Raw genomic sequence first — 22,775 nt, forward strand, 5'->3', positions numbered from 1 at the left:
TGTGTAGATCGGCAGTGATAGATTTTACATTGAAGCGGACTTCCCAAGGACACCTTTGAACTTTTGGTTTTCCAGGAAGATGCTACTTCACCTGTGTTGTATTCCAGAGCCAAATAAAACGTGTTGTTGTGAATTTTCTGTGCAATAGTTGATCTTCTCATGTACCCATAGTTTATTGCCAGAAAGTGTTATGTCAGGGCTCCTTACACCTCAGTATGCTTAATTATCTTTGTGTACTGAAAGGATGTAAGTCACAGAGGTGTTTTTAAAATTTCTAGTATTATTATAAGGTTTAGTTCTTCAACTAGGATTCGAACCTAGAATCTCTGACAAAGTTTTTTTCCCCCCACTTTATGAAAAAGGAGAATAATTTTCCAAGTGGTCCTTTTATTTCCAATAAGTAATCATGTCTGTAGCTCAGTTTTATTATCTAATATAACTGCTTCTATTAAAACCTTGCCACTTCCTGAGATATGAGGCTCTGAAGTCTGTAATGGAAGCAATGAGAGATTGACCTTACTTCAGTTTTCTTTGTATGAAGACAAATTAAAAATTTTACCTGGTTTGACAACGTTAAACGGATGTGTGCACCAAAGTGGGGATGTGAGAGAGTCATAGAGTTGCTTGGAAGAAAGGCACTACGTTGGGGCGGGAATAGTGTATTTAGGAACACATTCACGTTTATATTTTAGAGTGGTAATTACCAAAGAAGGGATCTAGCACAGAGGTTCACAGACTTGATTGGTTCACTCATCCCTTGGTGTCTTGGTAGTGTTTCTGTTTTTGTTGTTAACTGTTTTGAGTTTTAGGGTTGGTTAGTTTTTTAATGGTGCTGCTAGCTGCCAAATGGCATAACCTAGCAGTTCTATTTATTAGGTAGTTGGATCCAAACAACTTAAATGCTTTGTCCTAACAACCTCTTAACTCTTTGGAAAAGTAATACACATAAATTGCAAGAAAAATGTGGTTTCTTGTATAACTATGGTTATTAATGGAAGGTGTTTGCCTTTTGGGCACTCTATAACTTGTTATGCCTTGAAATCAGATTGGATACTTCCATCTCAATTCCTCACTGATTTTTTTTGTTTTTTTTTGTTTGTTTGTTGTGTTATTTTGTTAGTTTTAAATTAGAACAGCCTCCAGAAATTCAGCTTTGCAAAGATGAAACTTAGTGGAGAAGAGGGATATAGTGCAATCTACTGTTGAAACTGAGCTGCTTGGTATCTTGACTGAAGCTGAGTATCGCTGAATTCCTTTTAAACTTGAAGTCTCCTGTGGCAGCTCTGTAAATTCTCCCGTAGAGCTGTGATCCATCTTGGCACTCAGTTTGGGGATCACTGGACTTGTGTGTATATTCAGATCACTTTCCAGAAAGTTTTACATAGCAGTGCAACTGACATACAGAAGATCTGAACATACGAGAAGCATATCAGGGTTTCTGTGAGCAAAGAATATGTGAAAGAGAGTTTGGTTTTAGATGTTTATAGGCAGGACTTTTGATAATACTTAACTGGAACTGATTTTTTTTAGCAGAATATGTTTCCAAAAAAAAAAGAATATTCATGTTTCCATATCATTCCTCACTTGATACAAACTGAAAGAGATTACCAGTTTCTTTTTTGTAAATGATAGACCAGTTGACAGACTTAAAGTTCAGTTATTCTGACCTGTGACATTTTTTTAAAACTTTTTTTTCAGTTTTTTCCTTTTTTGAATTTTTTTATTTAATGTTTATTTGTTTGGCTGTGCCTGATCTTAGTTCCAGCATGTGGGATCTAGTTCCCTGATCAGGGATGATAGAACCTGGGCCCCTTTGATTGGGAGCGTGGAGTCTTAGCCTCTGGACCACAGGGAAGTCCCTGTAATTTTTCTAGATGCTTAAAAATACTCTAGATATATTAAAAATGAATGATTCTAGTCTTTAAGGAGCTTTCATTTACTAGAAATGTTGAGTTTATCCTCTAAACATAGAGTATATTTACTGCATTAAGTAAAAAAATGTAGTTTTCTGATTACTATTATTGTATCTTAGAATTCAAAGTGATCTTTTAATTCAAACAAGCCTCATGTTCCACTAAAAATGAACTCATAAGGAACTATCATTACTTCTGAATAAAAGTATGTGAGGTTGTATGTCATGATGTATCTTACAATTAAATACACAGATGAGTTACCTTTCAAAGTGCTAACCAACATAAGTATCTTATGATGTATTACATTTATGCTTTAAGAGAGGTGAGCCATAACTAGTAAAGGATCTGAACCATCTACCCCCATGTTTCTTAGAAGACTTTTGAGCTAAATGTCACCCAGCTTGAATGTGAGCTTTTAGAGTCCATTAACTGAGACTTTGCTGTATTGGGGGAAATATGGAAAAGAGGTACCACCAAATGAGTATATACCCTCAAGTTACATTTGACTTGTTTGTGAGCCCTTTATTAGGGAAATGTTTATTTTGGGACTATTTATTAGTTATAATTTGATCAGACTGATCTTTCTCTTAATTAATTGAATGATTACCATAGATTCTCTTTTAAGAGATTCTGCCCTATTCTTCTCTCCTCCATTTTTTTTTTTAACATCCAAAGAAATTGGCCTTTCAGTAAAATAGTAATGCTTTAACTTTTCCTGCTTGATTAATTTCTATATGTGCCCATCAGTTGAAGATAAAACCTAATACATTTTTAAGTTTTTTATTTATTTTTGGCTGTGCTGGGTCTTCGTTGCTACATGGGTTTTTGTCTAGTTGCAGCCAGTGGGAGGGCTGCTACCTAGGTGCAGTGCCCGGGGTTTTCCTTGCAGTGGCTGCGCTTGCTGGGGAGCACGGGCTCTAGGACACGTGGGCTTCAGTAGTGGCACATGGGCTCAGTAGCTGTGGCGCTCACACTTCAGAGCACAGACTCGATAGTCTGCACAGGCTTAGTTGCTCTGCGGCACGTGGAATCTTCCTGGGCCAGGGATCGAACCTGTGTCTCTTGCATTGGCAGGCAGATTCTTTACCACTGAGCCCCCAAGGGAAGCCCAGATTTATCTTTTCAAAATGGACTTAGTACTTGGGCTGTGCCAGATCTCAGTTGTGGCACATCGTGTCTCCAGTTTTCATTGTGGCATGCAGGATCTTTTAGTTGTGACATGCGGGATCTTTAGTTGTGGCCTGCGGGATCTTTAGTTGAGGTGTGTGGTATCTAGTTCCCTGACCAGGGTTTGAACCTGGGTCCCCTGCATTGGGAGCATGGACCACCAGGGAAGTCCCAAAACTTAACACATTGAACAATATTTGTTTTATCACAGACATTGCTGTTATTTAGCCTGTGCTCGTATCACGTTTTTCAGCCCCTTGAGTACTTTCACAAAAGTAGAACATTTTTTGTTTTGTGTTTTGGCCAAGCTGTGCCGCATGCAGGATCCTGCCCAAGGATTGAACGCATGACCCCTGCGTTGGGGAGCTGGGGGAAGTCAGCGGCGCGTCCCTTTTTCTAAAGGGAGCCGTGCCCTTCCTGAGAGCTCAGTGGTAAAGACTTTGCCCGCAGTGCAGGAGATGTGAATTTGATCTCTAGGTTTGGAAGATCTTCTGAGGTAGGAAGTGGCAACCCACTCCGACATTCTTGACTGGAAAATCATGAACAGAGGAGCCCGGTGGGCTGCAGTCCGTGGGGTTGTTAAAAAGTCAGACACGATTGAGCAGCTAAGCAACATATGTGTACTTAGAGCTGATTCACGTTGTAAGATAGAAACCAACACAACATTGTAGACTCATTTTCCAATTTAAAATAAGGGGAGATGTGCTTCTTTTCCTACAAACCATAGTTAAGATGCACCAGATTCTAGTATGTTAAAAGCAGAAATTGGGAACAAATGTGGTTTCCACTGTCATTCTAAGACAAACTAAGAAATTCTAGTCAAAACTACAGAGGAGAATTTCAGGTAATGCAAATTTTAATTGCTTGAATGACATAGCCCTAAATATTGAACTTGAAAATACTTGTCAGAAGGACTTGGAATGTCCCACTTCAGGGATTTTGGGTGGTGGTGTAATTAGTGCTCATTCACATAATGTATAGAGAGATGAGAAAGGTTTTGCATCTATGTTAGTATTAAAAAATGGATTAACAGGCTTGAATGGTAGTGTGGGATTTTGCCAGGGTTTGTGTAAGACTAGAGCTAAATCCAACATAATTTAGATGCTAGAATTTAAAATCAACCTTTCTCTGGGTTAATAGGAAAAAAGAGTGATGTAATATGATTGTCACAGACGACAAAAAGGAATTTCATAAACAGTTGGTTTGCCTCTCAAGTGAGTGAATGTGTGTGCCTGTTACTGTTTAGGTTAAGGGTAGGATTTCCTCTCTTGTATTTTCTGATGGTTTAGAGCGGGGTCACTTGGTAATGGGATTTACAGGCCACGAGTATCCCTGTCTCACATTCTTATTTTTGCAAGTCTTAAATATTACAGAAGTTAGGACTTCCCTGGTGGCGCAGTGGATAAGAATCTTCCTGCCAATGCAGGGGACATAGGTTCAGTCCCTGGTCCAGGAAGACTCCACGCGCTGTGGAGCAGCTGCGCCTGTGCACCACTACTCCTGAGCTCATGCTCTGCAGAGCACCGCCAGAGAGCCTGCGCAGAGCAGTGAGGACCAGGGCGACCAAAACCAGTGACCGACTCATATATGTATGCGTATGTGTGTGTATACCCCCAAATGGCGCCTGGGCCAAGCTCCGATTGGGATCATTTGATTTTGCTTTTATTGTCTGGTAAATGATTGTATTAGTTTGCTAGGGCTGCCATAGCAAAGTACTAGAGGAAGGGTGATTTAAACAGTAAAAACATTTTCCTTACAATTCTGGAGGGTGGTTAGTCCAAGATCAAGGTGTCAGAAAGGTTGGTTTCTCTTGAAGCCTCTCTCCTTGGCTTGCGAATGGCCTTCATCTATCTTCACAGGCTCTTCCCTCTGTAATGGTCCTAATCTTTTGTAAAAAATTTCTTTGTAAAGTTGACTTTATTGAGGTGTAGTTGCTTTGCAGTGCTGTGTTCTGTCTGCTGTACAGCGCAGTGAGTCGGCTACGTGCACACGTGTCCTCTTGTTTCGGTTTCCTTTCCGTTCAGGCCACCACAGCCCCCTGTGCTACACGGCGGGCTCTCGCTAGCTGTCGGTGTTATGTCCAGTAGTGTGCATATGTCCGTCCTAATCTCTCCGTTCTTCCCACTCCGCCCTTACCTGCTTGGTAACCATAAATTTGTTCTCTACATCTGACTCTCTCTGTGTTGCAAAGGAGTTTTCCTGTACCATTTTTCTTCATATGTAAGCGATATTATACTTATTTTTCTCTTTCTGACTTCCCTCTATATGACAAACTCTAGGTTCATTCATGTCCCTACAAATGGTGTTATTTCATTCCTTTCTCCAGCTGAGAGTAATATTTCATTGTATATACCTATCGCATTTTCTTCCTCAGGTCCACTGTGGACATTTAGGTCGCTTCATTGTAACTATTCTGACCGCTTACAAGGACATTACTCATGCTGCATCATGGCCCACTCTAAGACCTCATTCTCCATTACAGACCCTGTCTCCAAATAAAGTCACGTGAGGGTTAGGACTTAACGTAGGAATTTGGGGGTTTAGGACTTAAGCATAGGTATTTGGGACACAATTCAGGCCGTAACAATGATGTAAATCTAGATTACAGAATGTGAATTCAAGGAAAGAAGGAAGATTCTCCCTGATTCCATTGTCCTTGGTATGAACAGAAACTGAACAGTTTATGTACTTGGTTTTTGATAGAGCCACCAGGTCACCATTTCTCCTCCATTACTATAGGTTCTTAATGCGTAACTCCACTTTAAAAAGGTAAACACTCTAACATGGTAAATGATACTGTTAACTATTTCAGATTACGGTGTTAAATTGGCTGAAAAAGTGTGTTTACCAGTATTGAAATAGCCATTGGTAAACATGTTGGGAGAAGAATCTCCCCATTAATCAGGTTAATTCAACATTGTAATAAGTCACCTTGGGCCAATAAAAATTCATTTTTAAAAAGTCTGGGTAATTGTTTTTAGCATTCCTTCCTCCCCCCCACCCCAAACAGGAAAGGTCGACTATTTCAATGAATTCTTCAGAAACCCATTATTCAGTCTCGACCTTTCTCATTACAGGTTATTCTTATTTTATCTACCCCCCTCCCTTTTCCCCAGTGGATTTTATATTGAAGAAAATCCCAGACATGTTCCTTTAAATAAGGAGCATCTGCAATCTGGATACCTTTGGCAATGGGCAATTCTTGTTTATGAAAACAGCAATTTCTAAAACTTGAGAATAAATGACAGACAGTAAATCCTAGACAGATTTTCTGGGCTGTAGCTATTGCAGTCTTTGTTATTTTGTGTCTTAATTGAATGGAAGATTGATTTTTCTTTTTAAATAACACAGTTTCGCCATTAGACTATGTTGCTCCAAAGAAACAAACCATTCTATGTCAAAACCATTTAATACCATTTTTCTAAAGTGTGAAAATAATAAATCCATCTACCCTTAGCAGTTTGAACATTTAGCAGGTCATTGCCACGTTGCTTTCTCTCTCCTTTCTTTCCCTTAATTATTTTAAAGCAAGCCTCGTGTACTTCTCACTTTAATCTTGAGTGGAAATTTTTTTTTCTTATTGTAGAGCAGTACTTTTCACACCTAACAAAACTCAGTTTTCACATTGTCTAATACTCTGTCCATATCTAGGACAGGTTTCCACCGTTTCAGGAATCTTTTTTTTTTATATTCACTTTGAATCGAGATGCATACCAGATTTACAAATTGTGCTTGTTCGATATATTCACTTTGAATCGAGATGCATACCAGATTTACAAATTGTGCTTGTTCGATAGTTCTTAGGTCTCTTTTAATCTATTATGGTTAGGTTCTAGATTGAAATGAATCATGTTGATCAAATCAGGAGGTAAATGTCTGGTTGTCCCACTTTTGGTGATGCTGAGATCATACATTCTTCATCTGCTATTCATCTAATCATTACTCATGGTCCTATTTATTGATGAATAATTGCCAAATCAGCATAAAGATTGAAAAATGGTGGTTTTATTTTATTTTTTGTTTTTGCCTCTCACATTTTATTCCACACCAGAGCTAAAGTTTTGTAAGGAAGCTTCCTTTGTGAAATGGTCCTATTCAGGTATCATGAATAAAGATTCATAAAGGGGACTGCCCTGGTGGTCCAGTGGTCAAGAATCTTTCTGCCAGTGGGGAGGACGTAGGTTCTCTGTCGGATCTGGGAAGAGTCCACATGACACAGGGCAGCTGAGCTTGCGCATCACAGCTGCTGAGCCTGCCCTCCGCTGGAGCGTAAGTGGGGCCTGCACACCCTAGAACTTGCGCTTCTGCAGCAAGAAAAGTCTGAGCACTGCACCTAGAGAGTAGCTCCCACTCAGCCTGCAAATAGAGAAAGCCTGAGAGCAACAGTGAAGACCCAGTGCAACCAGAAATAAAATAGAAATGAGTAAAATTTAAAGATTCATAAAGGGAAAAGAGGATAGATGCCTCTTCTTCTTAGTTGCCTTTTTGTAAAGAACTGGAGCTATATCATCTTCTGGTGATCTAGAATTGTGGGTAGTTTTTTAATCAATATAAATTTGGAGTATTTATAGTCAGTGTACTTGAATCAACTTGCAGTCCTTCTTTCAAATTGTCACTGGCCAAGGAAAGAGACACTTTCCTTTTCCTACTTTTTTTTGCCTCAAGTGGGCATAACATTGTTTTTATTTTTATTTCTTTAAGTTTTGGCTGTGCTGGGTCTTTGTTGTAGCATGTGGCAGCCTCTTTGCTGTGTGCAGGCTTAATCGTTGCAGAACCCCGGGCTCAGTAATTGTGGTTAGTGGGTTTAGTTTCCCTGAGTCATATGGGATCTTAGTTTTCCAGCCAGAGCTCAACCCAAGTCCCCTTCAAAGGAAGATTCTCAACCACTGGATTACTAGAGAAGTTCCAACACATTATTGACCAAAGAGATATTAATTTGTTTTATTGTTTAGTTCCTAAGTCATGTTTGACTCTTTGGACCACCATGGACTGTAGCCTGCCAGGCTTTGTCCATGGGATTTCCCAGGCAAGGATACTAGAGTGGGTTGCCAATTCCCTATTCAGGGCATCTTCCTAGCCCTGGGATCAAACCTGCATCTCCTGCATTGGCAGGCAGGTTCGTTACCACTGAGCCATCTGGGAAGCCCAAACATTTCTTGCCCCCAAACATTATTGACCAGGATGTTTAAATATTCACTTATATAACGAATTTCCAGCCACTCGTGTTTTTGCAAAAACTTCCTAGTCAAGAATGAGTTAAGTTAACAAATAGTAAATATTCTCCGTTAAAGGGCACACATGGGGGGGTTCTTTTTCAGTCCGGGGGTTAGGGCTTCTGGTGCTTCGTGGTTGGAGACCCATTCGGTCTCTGGTTGGGAAGTGAGGATCCCACAAGCTGCATAGAAAAGGCCAAACATGTTACCACATACTGAGAAAGCTGTTTTGGCAAGAAAATGAACTAGAGGTAATGTGTGGCCTATTGGAACCTATTACTAAACTCCTAAATCATTTATTTTATGTACATTGACATGGTAACATTAGAAGTTGTTATTTTTATTTTTTTTAGTCCACAGAAGTTTGGTTCTTTTTCAAAGTGAAGTGAAGTCGCTTAGTCGTGTCCGACTGTTTGCGACTCCATGGACTGTGGTCTACCAGGATTCTCCATCCATGGGATTTTCCAGGCAAGAGTACTGGAATGGGTTGCTATTTTCTTCTCCAGGGGATCTTCCCGACCCAGGGATCGAACCCAGGTCTCCCGCACTGTAGGCAGACACTTTACCATTTTTCAGAGATATTTTTAAATCCCACCCCCGTCTGCCAGTAGATGCCTAAAGAAATAGCCGTTACTCTTGCTGATTTGTTGGTATTTAGGCTTTGGAAATTGCTGTTTATATATATTTTTTTAAATATTTATTTACCTGTGCTGGATCTTAGTTGTGGCTTGTGGAATCTAGTTCCCTGACCAGGAATCAAACCTGATCTCCTGCATGGGGAGCTTGGAGTCAGCCCGTGGACCACCAAGGAAGTCCCACCATTTATAATTTTTAATTTCAGATCTGCTATCAGTGTTTTCAGAGTAGAGTGTGGTGACCATTCACAAGTTTAACCATTGTATAAGAATGTTAATGAGCTGTGGCTGTAACTTTTTAGAACTTGAAAAGGTTACACTTTAGGATTGGGAATTTCAGAAGCAAACAGTTCCTTTATGTTGAGTTGATTTGTGAGTAGTGTTTGAACATATAACTAATTTGTTTAAAAGTTTTGGGTTTATAGAAAAGTTTAAAAAACACAATTCCTGTAACTTTGATTTTTAGGTGATCAAAGTGGCACATACTTATTTTTAAAAAGTAGTTGCACCCAAAATGCAAAATAAAAGGTTTTTTAAATAATTGGAACAGTTGAGATTGATATAGCTCTATTTCTTTTCTTTTCTTTTTTGGCTCATGCTTTAGAGGCAAGTGCTGTTAATCTACCTCTTCTTCGTGCGTGCATGCCTGTGTGTATGTGTGTGTGAATTATTCTTGCAGTTTTTATGAGTGTGTAAATATTTATTGAAGTAACCTGTCTTGGCCTTGAAGATAACAAAGAAAAAATTTTATTTACCACATGTAATCTTGTGTGTGTGTGTGCACTCAGTATTGGCTGACTCTCTGTGACTCCATGGACTCTAGCCCACCAGGATCCTCTATCCATGGGATTTTCCAGGCAAGAATATAGATTGGGTTGTCATTTCCTTTTTCACGGATCGTCCCTACCCAGGGATCGAACTCATCTTTTTGCATCTCCTGCATTGGCAGGTGGATTCTTCACCACTAGCACCGCCTGGGAAGCGCTTATAATCTTTACTGCCTATTAATTAACCATATTTGACTGTAGTTGTTTCTAGCAGATTTTTAGCTATATTCTAAAACATAGTTTTTAATGGATGAGTAGAGCTTTAGGCAGAACTTTGAAATACTGTCATTTCTCATACTTTTAAAAAATTCCCCTCACAGTTTCTAGAATTGTAAGTAGAAATGTTGCATACTGTATTTCAGATGACAATAAGTTAGTTCTTTTTAATCCTGTGAAGTTGAATTTTTAAGAGCAGGACTGTAAAGAAGTAGCACACAGATTTTAACAGGGCTACCTAAATGGTTGTTAACTCCATTGAACATTTTGGTCTCATGTTTTAAAATCCCTTCCTGATGAAACAGTATCATTGCATTTTAACCTGAAATGCAGCTGTTAGGGAAAAAGCATATTAATAGTTCACATTTGAAATTGTAATATACTGCCTCAAAATAATGCTCTGATGGAGAAGTATGTTGCTTTCATGCTAAATTTTGGAGGTTATGTAAATACCCACTTAGTGAATTTCAGCTTAACTTTGTCTAATTTTGTCTCATTATAGGCAACCTGCTTCTGCAAAGTGGTACGATCGGAGGGACTATGTCTTCATTGAATTTTGTGTTGAAGACAGTAAAGATGTTAATGTAAATTTTGAAAAATCAAAACTTACATTCAGGTAAATTACCATTTTTAATTTTTACATCGTTGGGTGAAAAACTTGTTTCAGACAGCTTGAATAGCTTTCATTTGCTTGTTTTGTGTTTTCTCTGAAGTTATTACTAATTTTTACCTCTTTGAAGAGACTTCATTTTCCCTTTTTTTTTTTTGTACAGTTGTCTTGGAGGAAGTGATAATTTTAAACATTTAAATGAAATTGATCTTTTTCACTGTATTGATCCAAATGTAAGTAGTTTTGAAACTTTAATCCCGATTTAAATTGTGAGGAAATGGACATAATTTAAATACTCATTTTAGAGATAAATACTAATTCTTAACAGTTCAGAGGCTAAATATAATTATATGGTTTGCATTGTTTTCCATCTTGTAACTACTACTCTGCATATTATTTTTGTTGTCATTAATGTTTGGACTCAGGACAGTACTGTCTTTTTTAACCTTTTTAAAATTGCAGTGTAGTTAATGTAAGGACAGTACTCTCGATGCTTGTCTTATTTAAGCATAGATGTAGCTAAGTATGTTCTATGCTTACACCATGTTTACTAATTCAAATTTTCTATGCTATTCACCTTGTTCAGGGGAGGGAAAAAATGATATTTTTACTATTGGATAGCTTAGGAAATCTTCAGTAGCCTAGGGGATGTTTCACGGTGTAGGGAAAGAAATGAGGAGGAAAGAAATGACAACAAGCAACTTTGTATCCTATATTGATACTAGAGAGTTATAACAGTGTGATAACACTTATTTTGTTTTAGGATTCCAAGCATAAAAGAACGGACAGATCGATTTTATGTTGTTTACGAAAAGGAGAATCTGGCCAGTCATGGCCAAGGTTAACAAAAGAAAGGGCAAAGGTAGGTTTCTTTTCCTTTTTTTGAAAGTTAGGTATTTTTAAATAATTAAAGATACATTGACATCAAACTCAAAAGTTGCTGCCCAGCAAAGAAAACCATCAATAAGATGAAAAGACAACCTACTTAATGGGAAAATATATTTACAAATCATGTACCTGATAAAAGGTTAATATCTAATGTATATGAGGAACTCCTACAGCTCAGCAACAAAAATCCAATTAAAAAGGGGGCAGACATCTGCCATACTCCAATATAAAATAAAAATTAAACAACAATGGAGCAGGTAGAGCAGTTCCCTGGTGACCTAGTGATGAGGATTCCAGGCTTTCATTGCCTTGCCCCAGGTTCATCACTAATTATTAGAGAAATGCAAATTAAAACCACAATGAGATATCATCTTCTAACTGTTAGAATGGCTAATGTCAAGAAGGCCAATAAGAAATGCTGTTGTTGGGATTATAAACTGGTGTAGCCACTATGGAAAATAGTATGGAGATTCTCAAAAAAATAAGCGTAGAACTACCATATGATCTAGGCATTCCATTTCTGGGTATTTATCTGAAGAATATAAAAACACTAGTTGGAAAAGATGTATGCCATCTCTATTCATTGCAGGATTATTTAAAATAACCAAAATATGGATGCAGCCAAAGTATCCATTGATGAATGAATGGTAAACTGGTGTGTGTGTGTCTGTTCAGTGGATTAGTAGTTAACCATTTTGAAAGAATGAAATCTTGCCATTCGCAGCAACATGGATGGACCTTGAGGGTAATAAATAAAATGAGTCAGAAGGAAAAAGACAAACCTAATTTTAAAAAATACAAAATAAAATAAAAAATACAACAAACAAAACTAAAAGACACATACAGAGAAGAGATTGATGATTACCAGCGGGGGAGGGGGAGTTGAAGGGGTGGATAAAGGGGTGCTGCTGACTCTGAGTGACCCCATGGACTGCAGCCTACCAGGCTGCTCCATCCGTGGGGTTTTCCAGGCGAGAGTACTGGAGTGGGTTGCCATTACCTTCTCCGACATAAAGGGGTACAAGGAGTCAATTTTATAGTGACAGACAATAAGTGGATTTGGAAGGTAATCACTTTGTAGTTGTATTCAGATGTCGAGTGACAATGTTATACACCTGCAACTGGTATTTTTAAAAATTGGTATTAAAAAAATGGTATGAAGAATTATAGTGTGTTTTATTTCATGGCATAATACTATTAAGGCCCTGTGTTCCATATGCTTTTCTCTACTTTGAGATTTATTATTGTTAATACTGAGTACAGTCAGAATAAGATCAGTCACTAATTGATGCAGGCTCTTTTGCATTCAAGTTCAGTTCAGTTCAGTTGCTCAGCCGTGTCCGACCCTGTGAATTGCAGCACACCAGGCCTCCCTGTCCATCACCAACTCCTGGAGTTTACTCAAACTCAAGTTCATCGAGTCGGTGATGCCATCCAGCCATCTCATCCTCTGTCGTCCCCTTCTCCTCCTGCCCCAGTCCCTCCCAGCATCAGGGTCTTTTCCAGTGAGTCAACTCTGCATGAGGTGGCCAAAGTAAAGATTTAAAAGTATAAATTACTGAAATATCAGATCAGAGTGTATCATGGTGGCATTTAAAAAATAAGTTAATTGATTATATGAATTTCAATAGTTTCTATTCATTAATTTAAAAAAGGTTTCTGACAACTGAGACTTCATGAAACTATTTACTAATATATATTGCATTTGACTTGACTGATTTTTCTAGTCTATTCTAGTTGATTCCATTCCTTGCTAGTGAGTATGAACCCCACAATTCAATAATCTAATCATAGGGTGATATTTGTATTGCTCTATAGCTTAATTGGCTTAGTGTGGACTTTAATAATTGGAAAGACTGGGAAGATGATTCCGATGAAGACATGTCTAATTTTGATCGTTTCTCTGAGGTAAGTTCTTTTAAATGCATTCTTCCACCTCCCTCTCAGGATACTTCTTTCTAGTCAGTGTAATTTGGTTTTAAAGGCCTAGTGATATGTAAGGACCTGCATTACTTTACTTTCAAGACTTTTGCAGAAAATCAAGTGAGATTTTAACCGTGGTCATTTAACGTTCTTTTATGAGTTTTTAAAAATTAGTGTTAAGTTCTAAATTTGATGTGTAAGGAAAAAAAATAAACTATATGGTCAGTACAACACAGCTGGTTTTTACTGTTTCTTTGAAAACAAAGAGTTAAAAAGTATTTTCATGTACACAGTTCCTTATTTAACATCCCTCACATGGCTCTGGCACCTTGATTTTAAAAGAGAGAAGGGAGAAATGATACTCATTCTAAACTGTGCTACTCCTTACCTGTAGTAATTGGTGCCACCATTTACCCAGATGTGCATGTGACAACTTTTAACACTGTTCTCGTTCTCTGATTCTCTCTATCCAGTATGACATTTAACTGCTGTCTTTGTTGTCTGTTTTTTATCTCCTCAGTAAACTCTTAAAATGTATTCAGTTCTACATCTGTTGCCATCGTATCTTGACATCTAGTATTCCACTTGGAGCCTTCTGAGTATTTTTCCTGTTCAAAGAAACTTAACCAGTATTTAGTGTCTTCAAATGTAGGAAAACTCTTCACTAGTTACTCATATTATTTGAGAGTAGATGCTCAGGATTTTTAAACTGAAAGGTTTTTTAAGTCAGTATCTTTTTAAGATCCCTTCTAACTCTGAAGTTCAGGTAGGCATGTGTTTTTGAAGTTCCATATGAATTATTTAGTCTGCTTGTTTATACCTCTTTACATAATATATTGCAGTTCTTATACTCTCTTGGTCCCAGTTTAAGTATATAAGAGTATTTTACACAGCCTATATTTTCTTTCAAGGATTATGTTTATTTTCTGTTTTTAACTTAGTTACTGGTGTTGAGCTGAATTCGGTATTCAGGCCTTTTACACAAACTAATCAGCCAAAAGGACTTTTAAGTTACCATTGATTCTTCACAATATTTAAAACTACAATGAGGATACCATAGTACACACGCCACTTAGTTGAACGTACAAAACTTTACAACTAAAAATAATCCGTTATTAATCACCAGAGGTACCTGCTATTCAGGATTGTGGTATTTAACTTCTGCATCATACATACGTATCTTGTTGGATGAATTTTAAAAACTTCACTTTTCTTCAGTGAGAACTTACTCTTAACATCCTACAAAATTTCAGGATTTTATGTAATTATGTAAAATTTACCTTTTCCAGAAAGGAAAGAACCTAACTTACCTATAATTGAATTTTTTTTTAATTGGTGGAAATCTGCGGCAGAGCTAAGGTTTATTCTGGAGTGTGCAACCTAATAATTAGGACGTAATTTAACATCATTTTTAAAACTAATTTTTACACTTCGAATAGATGATGAACAACATGGGTGGTGATGAGGATGTAGATTTACCAGAAGTAGATGGAGCAGATGATGTAAGTCTATAAATTCTTTTCTATGTTTAATAAAATAGTAAGAAACAATGTATTTACAGGTTGTTTTATTTAAATCAAGACTGCTTTTTTTTTACATTGGTTGGTTTTTTCCTAAGAAATATTACAGGGAAAACCAATTCTTTAGAAGTGTTCATTTTAGAGGGATGGATACCTACTAGGAAACAGGTGTCCCATGGATCATTCTTAAAGGGACCACCAGATTTATAGTTCAGAATAATTATTGTACAGAGACATATGCCTTATTCAATTAATAGTTTAGGGAATATTTTGACAAAGTTAAATAGGTTTTAACAACAGGATGGTCAGAGAGACATATAGTTGTGAATGTTGTGAATATGTTGTGAATCTGTCAGGATATACTGGTCCACTTTTCTCAACATTTTCCCACCTGGCATCCTGTTAACATCTTTAAGAAAGCTTTTCTATCTAGTTTGGAAAATATTTATTTAAATAGTTCAACAGTTAGGATTAGAGTTCATTGTCTTCTGTCATTCCAGTGGTCTTCATGTTGAGCCATTTTTCTCGCATTAAATGCCAAGAGAGAAAAGAAACCATTTTATAGAAAAATTCATTTCGTTTAGTAGGAAGGAATTCAAAGGGTGGGCTCCATTCCCTCCAAAAGGCACACATCTTATAGGAAGATATATTATCCTCAGCTGTACATACTGTTCATCTTAAATAAACCTGTTTTTCAGTCCATTGATAAGTTCATGAGATTAATGTAACCACATGTCTCTGCTACTTTGGTCAAAAGGATAGTGCTTCAACTTTAAGACAAACTGTAAAAAAAAGGGGGGGGGCAAACTGTTCAGTTAGTGGATGAATATTTGATCAATTTGGTTGAAATTTTTTATTTCTCTTTCTGCAGGATTCACAAGACAGTGATGATGAAAGTAAGTATCTTTGTAAAAATAAATCTACACAAATATTTTACATCAAAGACCAAACTCTCAAAATAAGAGAAGTTACTTGTTTAAAATTCTAAGAAGATCTGTGATTATGGAAGATATGTGATTATTTCTTTATGGCCTCTAACAAATAGCTGAAGCAAAAATTTGAATGATTCAAAGTAGTTGGGTTATTATCCTTGTAATTTATACTAATTTTTAAAAATCTTTTCAGAAATGCCAGATCTGGAGTAAGGAATGTTGTCATCGCTGGATTTTGAGAAAGAAAAATAACTTCTCTGCAAGATTTCATAATTGAGAGAATTCCTGAGTTGATAGCTCTAAAGGCAGAGGCTGTATTTGCCTCCTTTAACCCATTTTTCAACCTGTTTGTTTTTTTAAAGGCTTCACTAAGGGTTGACATGTACCATTGTATGGGGCAGTTTTAAGTCAGCTAAGGCAATAACCTTGTGCATGAACATTTCCCAGATTTCCATGATGCTGTTGAGGTCCTAGGCAATTGACACAGCAGTTGTGATAAATAAAAATCTCACCTAAGTCTCCTTTACTCATAACATAGATACTGACATGATAGGAAGCTCTCTGGCTTAGGGAAAGTAACTAAATTTTAGATTTTAAGAACATGGACTCAAAGTGGCTGAAACAATTGGTTGATACTTTAAATGTAACATGTTCCTCTGGCATTTCCTTCAGGATTGTTCCACTAAAGTTTTATTTTTCAAAAAATTTACTTCACATTATTGTATGTAAGTGATCACTTGTCAGTGTTCAGATGTATCTTAGCTAAAACTAGTGAATGCCCTAACTTAGATGGTTTTGAAGCCTGTACATTTGGTATTGTTTGACCCTTAAACTTTTACATCTCTTAGCATGGAGGACGAAGAAAGGCTGTACATTGTTGCTTGAGAGTCTGTACGTTTAGACCAAATTTGTATTTGCACTGTCAGTATGGCAAATGAGTGGAAAAAAATGTTAATACACTATTGGATTTTTTTATTCCTTTTTTTTTTTTTTTTTTTTTGATTCAGCTTGTATCTCAGCTGAAAACCTCAATTTATGTTCATGACAGTGAGATTTTTTTTTTTAATGTCTACATTCTTTCTAATAAACTGTTGGAAGACTTCTTGGCTATCCTTTCAAGTGTCTGATTTACTGTAATTTCATGTATTGCCATTTGCTGGAATGGAGTTTTTATTTTTACTTGAGGAAGAATTTGGGAATATTCCTCTGTTTGGGGGAAACAAAGGCTTGCTGTAATGTCACAGAAAACCTTTTAAAAGTGGATCTGTAATAGAACATTGTAGATGCACTTTGCAACAGTTGGAAAAGAAAGTGTTGTGATTTGATTGAAATAAAACTAAATGTGTTGTCCTCCTCTAAATCTTTGAGCTTTTGCATTTTGGCACTTTTTATTCCTTCCAGCTTCTGTGTATTTGTCATAGCATAGAAATGCTTCATATTTCAGTACTTTCTCATGTCAGACACTAAGGTCCTTTGTTACAGGCAGTGTTCAAGTGCTGGGGGCAGGGGATACAGAGATTAACCCTTCAGGTAATTGTATACTCAGGGAGCACACATCACAAGCTAAGCCTCAGCACAAATAGTGAAGAGAAACTTGGGAAATGGCCAATGTAGTAATAGGTATGGATAGAGTATTCTTTCCTTGTTAAGTATATAATTGTTCTAAATGATACTCAACGCCATTTTCTTGAAATGGTACAAATAGAATCTCTTACTACTTAAGAGACTGGGCAATCAACTCTTTTGTTACATTGGTTCTCTTAGGGAATACAATTTTTCTTCGAAGCCCTAGTTTTTTTCCATATTAGGGATGTTTGGACTTCTGTACTTCTAGAAAATTATTTTAAACTTGGTCACCTTTCTCTGGAGCATGCCAGAGGTATCAGTATGATTGATAATGTACTGCTTCATAGAAAAACTTTAAGTTTTCCCAAAGAAATACTCTAGTTTCATTCTCTCAAAAGAATTAGTTTTGTATGTTCTGGAAGTTAGAGTGTCATTAATGATTTATTGGCTTAATGCCAGCCACTGGGCTACAGCATTAAAATACAGCATGATGGATTTCTAACTTCATCCTGTTAAGATTTTTTCAAACCTGCTTTGTGCTCAGATACCACAGCGGGATTTCAGTAATACTTACTGCTGTACAAAGGCCTCTCAATGGTATCTGACCCCTCTTTAAGTTAAGAGGCTGTCATGCCAAGAGGTGAATTGACAGGCCAAAACAAGGAGGACTATTTGGCCTTGCATTGCAAATCTGAACCGTGGCTACTTTTGCCTTAGAGAGTCACTGGGGAGAGGATCATTTGGTGAATTGAAGCTTGAATAAGGGAGATAGCATCTCTTTATTACCATTTGGCTATTGTGACGTGATAAAGATGGCTATATTCAACTTCCTGAACTGTAAAGTTAACCTTCAAGGAAGAAAGGAAAGTGATTAGTTGGTACAGCTTAGGTTTTATTTACCTGTTCAGTTCTGTGCAGGTTTTTGTTTAGCAGGAGTTCTTTCGATGTGTGATGATGAACTTCACCTGTATATGAATATCAGCTGCAGTTCCCCTTCGCTCTCCCAGTATTGTACTACCCTTGAGAACGTAAAGGCTGGGGAGGAGAGGGTAGACAGGTTTGTGTAAGGCCTACTCTTAACTCCCAAATTATTTTACTCTGATAGGCTTCCATACTTGATGATAGTTGGTAATCGCTTCAGGAACAGTGAAGGATGTATGTCACCACTAAATATCCCACCCTGAGGACAGTACCTGCTAAAGTGAAGACGAGACATCAATTGCTCACAGCTTTTAGTGTCAGGCTGGATAATTTCATTGTTTATGTGAAGAACCTATCCAGGCCTCTAGCTCAAATTTCTTTGCCTCAAGTCCAGTGACCCTGACTTCTCTTACCTATTCCCGTATCTCGGGAGTCACAGGTTTAGGAGGGGTTGCTGTGAAGCTGTTCCCAGTACAGTTAACAGCCCCTTCAGTTTACCTCCCTCAGCCATTGTTGTTTTTGTATTCTCCCAAGTTTCATCTCAAAGCTCTAGTTCCTGTCCTGTACCTGTAGCCCTGTAGGTATAGAACCACCTTGGGTCAATGTGGATTCAGAAGTCCCGACCGGAAGATATGCCTTAGGGTAGCAGGTGCATGTGGGGTGCAGAAATGTGCAATTTAACTGATACTTGACATGTGTGATCCCAGGACTTGCTTGGTCCAGTGGCTAAAACTCCATGCTCTCGGTACACAGGGCAGTGGATTGACTGCCTAGTCAAGGAACTAAGATGCCACATGCCACAAGGTGCAGCCACAATAGAGATGTAGTTTTGGTTTTTTTAAGTGTCCTGGCTACCAGCATCAGTCTCACCTAGGAACTTGTTAGATATATAAATCCTGGGCCCCCAAATCTTCCAAATCAGAGACTAAACTGTAGGCTCTTAGGACCGCTAACTGATTCTGATGTGTGCTGAAATTTGACAACTTCCTTTAGATCTAAAATGCAGATTCTGAATCAGTTGGTCCTGCTGAGATGGCAACCCCATCCAGTGTGACTGATGAAATTGTTCTGTGTCTCTCCATTGTCTGATACAGTGAGTGCCAGCTGCATAGAACTATTGGAAATCTGGAATGTGGCTAGTGTGACTAAAAACTGAATTACTTAGTTTTAACAAATTTAATCCCATATAGTTAGTGATGAGCATAGTAGATAGTGTAGATTTAGATGATTCTGGGGCTGGTGGTTCTTGGCCCACTCACTGCAAAAAGAGTTAAGTTCTTACTAAGGATGGGAAATTCTCCCAAGAATGATACAAAGTCTAGAAGGAACAAAGAAGAGATCTAAAAAAACAGGTCAGGTAGTCCCTGCTGGTCTAGTGGTTGGGATCCTGTGTTCCCACTGCCAGGCATCTGGGTTCACTCTGGTTGAGGAACTAAGATTCCCCCATCCCACAAGCCCTGTGGCACAGCCAAAAATAAAAATTTTTTAATTGAGTGAACATAACGAAACCAACATTTTATTTCTAGTAATTTTAAAGAAGCAATAGATGGTGTACTCATAAGATTCCCTTTTTTCAATATTGCATACAATAGCCATTTAAAACAATCCAAATAACCATTAATGGAGTAAGTTATTACACATTTCTGTGGCATAAGATGTAGCTACAATCAAAAATGTAAACTGACAAAGTTCTCAAAAACAAAGATCAGAAACCTTATGTTTTTTGTAGTGTGCCTCCACTGAAGTTTTTTAAAAGACAAGAATATGTTTTATGGACATGGGATGGAATGCAAGTGAATGCATAGAAGCAAAGTATTTTTAATGGTTATTTCTGGGAATGAGATTTGGGTAGTGATGAAAGGATTTATCCTGATCCTCTGTGCTTATAATTTGTTCATGTATTACTTGCATTAAAAAAAATTGTGATCTGACAAGAGAATATTAAGATTTTCGAGGTACAACTTGAGTAGGATACTTAAGTGAAATGTCAGTTCAAAACTAATTGGAATTGAAGAGGTTAAAAAACTCCAAAGCCAGGGAATTGATTGGATTGTTTTTGAAAATCACCCAACATGATTGTCAAAAAATATGGTAGAGACAAAGTACTGAAAGAATGTGGGCCTTAATGGCAGTTAAAATGAGTTTGTAAGGAATTCCCTGGCAGTCCAGTGGTTGGGACTATCCTTTCACTGCTGTGCATTCAATCCCTAGTTAGGGAACTAAGATTCCGAAAGCTGCTGCTCAGCCAAAAGAAAAAGTTCATGGTAAACACAATTTTCACCTTAAGATGAAATTCCTAATGTTTCCAGTCATAAATGGAGAGATTAGTTAATTTGAAATTAACTTCAGGTTCAGCCTTTGTGGTCTCTCTTATCCCGTGGAAAGTAACTTGTATTTTACATGAAATACTACCTGGGCTATCTGGAAATCAAGAAGTAAGCAAGACCAAAATATGTCAAAACTCTAAAGTGTGCTGTGTTTAGTTGTATCTGACTCTTTGTGACCCCATGGGCTGTAGCCTGCCAGGCTCCTCTGTCCATGGGGATTCTCCAGGCAAGAATACTGGAGCGGGCTGCCGTGCCCTCCAGGGGATCTTCTCAATCCAGGGGTTGAACCCAGGTCACCCACGGTGCAGGCAGATTCTTTACAGTTCGAGCTACCAGCGAAGCTAAAGAAGACTGGAGTGGGCAGCATACCCCTTCTCCAGGGGAACTTCTTCACCCAGGAATCAAACGGGTCTCCTGCAATGTAGGCAGATTTTAGACAGTATTATTTATAAGTTTAGCAGGTTATCTAATTTCAGAAGAGGCCTGGAGGTGGTTGGGGCAAACACTGACAGCAAAGGAGTTAGAAAAAAAAAAAAAAATTTACAAATGAGCATAGTGGAGAAATAGCTTTATATATCCACCTCGGTAACATTAAGAGCACTTAGCGTTGCATTGTGATACAAAGATTTGTTTAATGTAATCCAGCTGCCCAAAGAATAAGGTTTCCTGATAATATCCTAAATGTGTAAAAACATTTCAAAAAGTGATGGGCCTCAGTTACCTGAATTTTTATGTTGAAATCTTTCCTTGGACACCTGGATTAAGTGAAGTATCAGTTTAAATGTTTGATGGTTAAAAATTTTGGCCACAACCAAAAGTGATGATACAAAGGATCTTAACACTAAGTCAATAGTAAGTAAAAATACTAGTCAACACAGATATGGTGCTGATTATGTGCCATTTTTCTAAATGCTTTCACATTTTAATCTACTTGATTTTTGAGACAACTCTGAGATTATCCTCATCTCTTATTATGAGGAAGATGATATACAGAGATTTTAAACTTGCTCAATGATGTCTAGTAACTGTAAAAAGATTTTAAACTCAGTCTGGTTCCAGGGGCAATACTCTTAAGTATCTTACCCTTTCTACAGAAACTTCAACTCTAATAGTTGAGAAAAGCAAGTGAAATGTATAGGTTCCTATTAAATGGGATGCTGCCCCCATGTAATCAGAAAAGCACAAGTTGCAAACCAAAAATGTATATCCTGCATGCAGCCCATTGAAACTGTTTGACCCTGTATCACTGCAGAAGGAATTCCTAGTCGCCAAACCCAACTAGTTCTTTTGAGCCCTTATTTTGTAGCATAGTTACGTCATTGATACTATTGACCACTTTCTCAATATTCTACTTGATTCTTACATAGTGTATGTTCTTTGATCTCACTATTCCTCTGCCATTTCCTAAGATGGTTTATTTTTTTCTACCTGCTCCATACACATTGCTGTTTTCTTGGTTTCTTTCCCTCTTACTAGGCAAGATGACCTGTGTGCATGCTAAGTTGCTTTAGATGTAAACTTTTGGGATGCTATGGACTGTAATCCACTAGGTTCCTCTTTCCATGGGATTCTCCAGGCAAGAATACTAGAGTGGGTTGCCATGCCCTTCTTCAAGGAATCTTCCCAACCCAGGGATGGAACCCAGCTCTTGAGTCTGCTGCACTGGCAGGCACTACTTTACCTGGGAAAGTGCCGCCTGGGAAACCACAGGCACTTCAAATTAAACTTTCTCTAATTCTCTTCTGTTCCTGTTTTCTCTTTTTTTTTTTTTTTTTCCTGCTTTCTCCTTTTAGGTTATTTGATAGTTCTTGCTACCAAACAGTAGAAAACTTTCACTATCACGCAGAAAAATGAGAACTAATATGTCCTGGTTGGAGAAAGTCTGGGGAAGTAGTTTCATGCTGACCAGCAGCCATGTTTGTCATTAGCCATGTTTGTTGTAATAGATTAAGGGTTTCCTCCACCCTGCTCCAAAATACCTTAAATAAAATCAATACTACATTAAAGGATGGATGTCCTGTTTATTTTATGATTTTTCGTGTTCAAGGACCACACACTTACCTCTGCCCTGCCTCCACTCCCATCCAAGTCCCTGAGAACTGGTTCTTCTCTCTATA

General features: G+C 37.8%; 1 protein-coding gene and 1 long non-coding RNA gene across 3 annotated transcripts in view; both read left to right on the plus strand.

The window, feature by feature from the left end:
* LOC139030884 (uncharacterized) overlaps positions 1-7,451 on the plus strand; it is a 9,740-nt gene extending 2,289 nt beyond the window's left edge. The window contains exon 2 of the long non-coding RNA XR_011483332.1: positions 8-7,451. This is a non-coding gene — a long non-coding RNA (uncharacterized lncRNA). The remainder of the gene's footprint in view (positions 1-7) is intronic.
* Positions 1-17,204, plus strand: part of PTGES3 (prostaglandin E synthase 3) — a 20,409-nt gene extending 3,205 nt beyond the window's left edge. The window contains exons 2-8 of one of the 2 annotated variants that reach the window (XM_020884125.2): positions 10,474-10,587; positions 10,745-10,814; positions 11,345-11,443; positions 13,288-13,377; positions 14,832-14,894; positions 15,784-15,808; positions 16,038-17,204. In XM_020884125.2, coding sequence (XP_020739784.1) covers positions 10,474-10,587; positions 10,745-10,814; positions 11,345-11,443; positions 13,288-13,377; positions 14,832-14,894; positions 15,784-15,808; positions 16,038-16,057 — 481 coding nt within the window. In that variant the 3' untranslated portion in view covers positions 16,058-17,204. The remainder of the gene's footprint in view (positions 1-10,473; positions 10,588-10,744; positions 10,815-11,344; positions 11,444-13,287; positions 13,378-14,831; positions 14,895-15,783; positions 15,809-16,037) is intronic. The other variant, XM_070454771.1, reaches the window with a different exon arrangement.
* Positions 17,205-22,775: the final 5,571 nt, after the last annotated feature.

Source organism: Odocoileus virginianus, chromosome 24 (assembly GCF_023699985.2).
Source record: "Odocoileus virginianus isolate 20LAN1187 ecotype Illinois chromosome 24, Ovbor_1.2, whole genome shotgun sequence".
NCBI classification, from domain to species: Eukaryota; Metazoa; Chordata; class Mammalia; order Artiodactyla; family Cervidae; genus Odocoileus; species Odocoileus virginianus.